Source organism: Lates calcarifer, linkage group LG16_LG22 (genome assembly GCF_001640805.2).
Source record: "Lates calcarifer isolate ASB-BC8 linkage group LG16_LG22, TLL_Latcal_v3, whole genome shotgun sequence".
NCBI lineage: Eukaryota > Metazoa > Chordata > Actinopteri > Centropomidae > Lates > Lates calcarifer.
The window spans coordinates 19,001,489-19,007,825 of record NC_066848.1 but is presented as its reverse complement, the minus strand read 5'-3'; the positions used below and the strand labels follow the sequence as shown (position 1 = coordinate 19,007,825).

Sequence of the window (6,337 nt, the reverse complement as noted above, 5' to 3'; positions counted from 1 at the left end):
TCACAGCCAGACACAATTAAAGATAATGTCTGTAGCAATGGATTCAGATTGAACATAAACTGACTCATCAGCCAGCTGCTTGCAGGTGAACATGTCCACTTCAGTTCAGGGGAGTTTGTAACAGGATTAGCTTCTGTCCTTTTGTTTCTACTTTTTTTGATCCCCATGCAGCAGTGGATAACACAGAATCACTGAGTACTCAGCTGGCCTGGTGTGACCCCTTCCCCTCATGCTGGCTGGCAAAAGCTAAGAAGTCGTCAGAAACCTTAGATAACTTCTTTTTAAAAATCTGGTCTCATCTCTTTGCTCCTCATGTTTCCTTTGGCTTCAGTAACCTGCGGTCAGCAACATTAACTCACAAGGTCTTATCAGCGTCCCCGAATCACCTCAGACGACTTCAAACTTTCTTGACGTCACCTATCTGTCGATCCCAGATGTCTGCTGGTTTGTACACTGATCTCTTTTCATCTTGGGGTCAGTGAAATAACACCATGCACAAACAGTGTGGGTGATTTAACAGTTTTTAATTATAACTTTTGTACAATAGATTTTACATTTTCACAAGCTAAGAAGTTAATGATGCCAGATAGCTGAGGGAGTCTGCATCTCCAGAAAAGCCATTTCTGGTATTTTTAAACAACAGATGGGATGGAGATGGACGGCAAACATATTCACCATCTTTACTTTTTTTTTTTTTTGTCCAAACGTGGGATCCTAACATCAGGAGGAAGTGACCCCAGTTTTGAGGCCCTCTGAGGCCTGAGGAACTCTTCAAAGAAAGGTGAAGCATCAAACCACCTCTATAAACTTTACTTTATCTCATATTCCAGGGCCCTTGAAGATATGACTCTGGGATTCAAATATAAAATGATCAGACATATCTTAAGACACACAATTCTGAGAAATGTGACCAGTCCTGGGTTTTTGTCATGTACCAACTCATAACATTCCTCTTTAACTTTCCATCCAAACTGCACACATTCAATCTGTAGCACTTAACCCACTTTAAAATGGCATGGTGTAGAATATATTTGTCTTTAAACACTGATTTATTTCCTTCACAGTCACCATGCAATGTCAATTTCCTCTCTTGCTCAACTTCTAGTTATTGTCACCATAATTACTTTTACTATTTCAGCAGTAAAGCCAAAGTAATTATTGTAACGGCACTGAACAGTCGTAAAAAAGATGAGCAATTTACATCTGAGCAATCTGCAGCCGGTCTCATTCACTTCAATTCACTGACACAGTAGAAATTAGTAAAAGATAGAAAAATAAGTTCAAATCTTAGCCAAAATAAAACCAAAAAACAAAAACAATACTATATTTGAGCAAAATCATAAATGGGGCTATGGTACAAAACAATATGCTTAGGAAATACAGTCGTATTTAACTACAGTAGGAGAGTTACATTGATATCCTCTTTCTCAGATGCAATAATATTCCATAATCATGTACATACTGGGAGAAATATACATATATGTTGTTATAAAAAACAATATTCTGGCTTATTCAATGTACTCTATGTTGTATCTGAATGTCAAAATAGCTCACAATGCTCTGGAACAGAATATCATCAGACATTTATTTGTCCAATTTATAGTTTCAGCCAAGTACATACAGTGCATATACCATGTTTATGCTCAGTAAATAACATTTAAGTTCTACTATACATTAATCATGTTCTGAGAAGCTACGTAAAACCCAAGCAGCGTGTCATAATTGCTCCCGTCAGTGTCCAAATGGCTAAAGTAACTTGCCGAACATGCCACAGTGATGTATGAAAACGTCCTGATCTTGTGTCAGAGGGAAGTCTGTCAAAAAGAAAAGCTTGGATGTTCCTCTGGGAAGGGGAGAAGGGTTCAAGAAACCATATGCCTCCATCTGAAAAGCTGATGAAAACAGATGCTCATCTGCATCCGAGAACTGAATGTGATGCTAACGCTGTGGCTTCTTTTTTATTTATTTATTTATTTTTCCAGCAGTCCTCAGAAGCAGACATACAAAACGCTTGGACGATTTACATACAGTACATAAGTCACATGTCACATGTTTGCTGGAGTCAGTTTAACAAAAAAAAGAAGAAAGAATTGACCATTTGCTAAACCCCTCCACTGAACAGCAACTGTCCAATCATAGCTTAGCAACCATTACTATGCACAGCAGGTCTGTCAAGCTTTGGAGTATTTCAAACACATGCATGACCCACTGCATATCATTCTTAGTATCCAAATAGGTGGAAGGGTGATGTTTTCTTTTTTTTTTTTTAACACCTTTCACCTTTTTTACACCTTTCCATAACAAACAAGAGCAAGAGTGTAAGGAATGTGTCCATGTTCTATTGAAACCTGCTAATGTTAGCTTGTTTAGCGTACAATTTCCAGTCACTGTTAGAGGCTCTGTCGGGTTTGAGGATATTTACCTAGGGTACATTTGTCAGACTTGTTGGTTAGTTCTCATTCTCGAAGCCATATCTCTTTCCTAACATTTGTGTTGCTTCTCCAAATATGATTTTTCTATAAAAACATTTCAGTGGAATTACATTGGCACAAAATAACAGTCTAATCCAATGATAAGTGTCCCTTAAAACCTTGAAATGTAACAATGCAACTGTTCCTTTGTTACCATGTGGTCCAGTCTACATGGCTCATCAACTGGTGAGGATGCTACCTTTTTGCCTTGGACCTACAGTATAAGCTTTAGCTTATATCGTCAGCCTGAACTATAAAAAGAAGTTTCCAATCAACACACAGAAATCCATTTTTTAGCTAGTAGCAGCTGATGTCAGAGACAGTTTTAGTCAGCAAAACTGATGGTCTGTAGATAAAATTTACAAGAGCACTTTTGTCTACTTTACAAACTGAAATCAAATGCAAAATATCCAGAAAATGACCACCGTTTTCGAGTGGCAACTTCGCCACAGTTATTACAGAAAACTGTGTTCATGCTATGCTAGAATGCAAAACTTGCAAGGTGTAGGGACATTAACTAAAGGTAGCGGAGCTCAGCAAATGGTCAATTTAAAATGATCGCTCCCTGCCCAAACGCGTGTTACCAGTTTCACAATCAAGGCAATAAGTTGTAACACTGAACTGACAGATAAGGATGTTGTGAACCTTGTAGCAATGGAGGTGTGCGTCACCACTGAACATACTCTACCACAATAAGCCTTTTTTTTTTTCCCTCAGCCCTCGTCTGTTTTTGTGGAAACTACAGCAGCTTCTCTGTCACCTTCCATAGAGAAACACTGAACATGGCTTGGACTTCTAGCAATTACAAGTATGTACAATCACTAATGAGTGGAGTGGATTCAGCCATCCACAGCAGTGTATGACCTACTGTCCTGTGATCTAGTAGCAATCTGTTGGCAAAACGAGGTGTTAAAAAAAGGGAGCAGAAGCGCGGTGCTGCGTGTGTGTTTCTGTGTGTGGTTTTTTTTTGTCTGAATGTGTGAAAGTGTGCAGTATGTGTTTGTGGGTCTTTGCCTGTGTGCTTTTGCCAGCGGCGATGTGTGTTCAGTATAAGCTACAGTGAAGACAGTTTGGGCGCAGATGTTCTAACTTCTATGATGTTTTAAGTTATCGGTGTTCACCCTGAAAAAAAATGACATTTTTTGTCAGGTAAATATCCATGTTGACCTTTCATTCAGCTCATAAAAATGTAAAATACCAGATCACGTAATTATCAAAACATACACAAACTACAGAGGAGACTTAATAACACCTAAAAGGCTGCCCATGTGATAAAATGTAGCCGTTACTGAACTGACTGTGACTTTTAAGCGAAAGATCCCACCTATAGCCTCAACACACAAACAGACATGGGTGAAAACTGATCTGACGACTCAGAAAATCAATGCTAATTTACATTGTGTGTACTGTTCCAAGAGCCACCAGCTGTGGTTTATTGGAATGTAGTCCTCGAGTATTTTGTCATTTCGCCCAGGTGAGCAACACGAAAGCTTTAAATCCCCTTTTTTTCAACTAACCCAAAGGGAACACACAGCCAAACTGGGTTAACATGTATAGTAGATCACTGTTTTAGCACATAGCTGCAATGCAAAAAAACCCAAAAACAATAAAACAACAAAGCTTCCCAAAAATTCATAAAAAAATCAAAGTAGGAATCAAAATCGAGACAGATTCCAGAGGGAAATAAAAGTACAACAGGTATTACTGAGAAGAAAGGATATAATTTCTTGTTTTGCTTTTTCTTTTATACAAATGTGTGTCAGTCCATTGTAGCTTGTTGCTGTGATGCAGCGAGGCTACAAGTCGCCCAGCGAGAAGAGCGCCAGCAGGCTGCAGTACGAGAGCCAGAGCAGTGGGGGCAGCAGAGAGGCCAGGCCTGCATGCCGTCTGGAGACGGCCGAGTTTCTCAGGATGGCGTTGGATGTACTTGGACCGTCTATCTGAGGGTCCTGGGAGAGAGGGACAGAGAGGGAGAGGAGGTTTAGTGCAGTAAAAACAGTCTGATCAAGCTCTGTGATGCATCAAATCATTGGTGAAAAAAACAATAAATTGGCAGATAGGTTCACACAAACTTTAACCCAGATGTCTCATGCACCCAAAAGCTGCAAGAGGACGATAGTTGAAAAAAATGACAAAAAAATTGGGAGTATGATCTTTTCCTTTCAATAATGTGCTAATATACACACATATTTCATTACAGCTCAGGGTTAGCGTGAGATGATTTATGGGGCCATCAAATGTGCAATAAAAATGTTTTTTACGGGTCTTTTATTTTCAAACGAGTCAGCTGGACACAATAAAAAGTCAGCTGGATAGAGATTTTACCACTCAATTGTGGTTGTGATGTTAGTTAGCTCTACTTTTTAATATCTGGCAGTGACAGTTATGTCAGCCAACAAAATCAACAGGTGACATCTAAAATGAGGAGCTGTATTTTGTCTACTCATTTCTGAAATAAAGGTCCCATTGTCCTGAAGATGAGGACTTAGCAACAGTAACCAAGGTGGGCAGGATTAGTGTTAAATGAATTTGAAGTGATTAGCCCCAACTGAGGTGCTGATTATGCAAAAGAGTAGCAAATGTTTAATATTGACAGTACATGCCAAAATATTCCAGTATATAGTGGTGATAATATATCAATTCCCTTATTCTCAAGGCTGTACAATAAACCTCACATCGTCCTGAAAATGTGTGTGTTCAGAGACAACTGGTTCATCTGGTCTGAATGTCCAGATTGTGGCATAACAAAGTTTTATGAATCAGTTGTGGCAGGTGCTTCTGGATCTCATCCACAGCATATTCTGGGACCTTTTCCATGACAGCTTGATAAATGATGATCTGCATCAACAACAATAACACAAAATCCTGCCAGGCATTTTGAGCAAAGTGTCAATGTCATTTTAAGTCTTAATTTATTTATGCATCACAGTGGAGAAAACCATTTTATTTTTCAGAAACCTGCTGATATGTTTGCCAGTCCTGGCATCTAATACCCCCCTGGGAGGTATGGTGGACTTAAGGTTACAGTTTAATTCATGCATGTGCGATGTGGCGACATGAGGACATTAGGCTGTTTAACTCAATAATATATTCATCTGGTATGACACAGGAAAAAATCAAAAGGTTGTTTTTATAACGAAAATGCCACAGTGGAAAGCTAAAAGTACATTTGTGTGTTTGTGTGTGTCTGCATTTGCACGTGTCACCATGCCTAAGTATGCGTACATAGAGCCTCACCATCGGTCTGCAGCTTGCTAATAAAGCTGCAAGCTAACGGCTGGGTCATCTCCCCGAGACTTGTCCCTGCTTCTATTAAATGTCAGTCCAGTGCATAACAGTGCCTTATTATTGTACAATGACATTTACAGTGAACTTTAAAAGCCGCCAGATAAGCAACGATCCCATTTCAGCCTCAAAGGAACTACAAAGAACAGGAGTTTACAAAGGAGGCAGGAGGGATTGCCGCGGCTATCACTGTCAGAGCGAGGTCAGAGACTTCCAACAGCAAGGTTGGATTAGGGTTTGTGATGATTTGATAACTTGAGCAATTGCCTTGTGGTCTTAAAATAAAATTGTTTTCTGAGATAAACTTGAGAAACAGTTTGAGATTTCATCTCCCATCACATGTTGTGTGCAGGATTTTACAGGCTTTGATATTTTACCCAAATTAAAGCCATCATCTTTTGCACTTTTAGCCAAGCATAACTGTATTGCTGATATATAATATCCAAATGCACTGCAATAATGAGCTTGTACTGACTTGAGACATGCTTAAGACGGACAATTTATCACTGCAATTACTTTGGCACATTTATGTCCTTTTTTTTTTATCACTCTCAGAATTTTGACAGAACAGTAAAATGAAC

The 6,337-nt window shown here is 39.2% G+C and overlaps 1 protein-coding gene across 1 annotated transcript in view; it reads right to left on the bottom strand.

Annotated features, from left to right (window-relative positions):
• Positions 1-505: 505 nt before the first annotated feature.
• The window catches only part of gfra1a (gdnf family receptor alpha 1a), a 90,520-nt gene continuing 84,688 nt past the window's right edge, over positions 506-6,337 (bottom strand). Inside the window, 1 exon segment of the mRNA XM_018660867.2 lies at positions 506-4,420. Within this exon segment, the coding sequence (XP_018516383.1) occupies positions 4,268-4,420 (153 nt within the window). The 3' untranslated portion in view covers positions 506-4,267.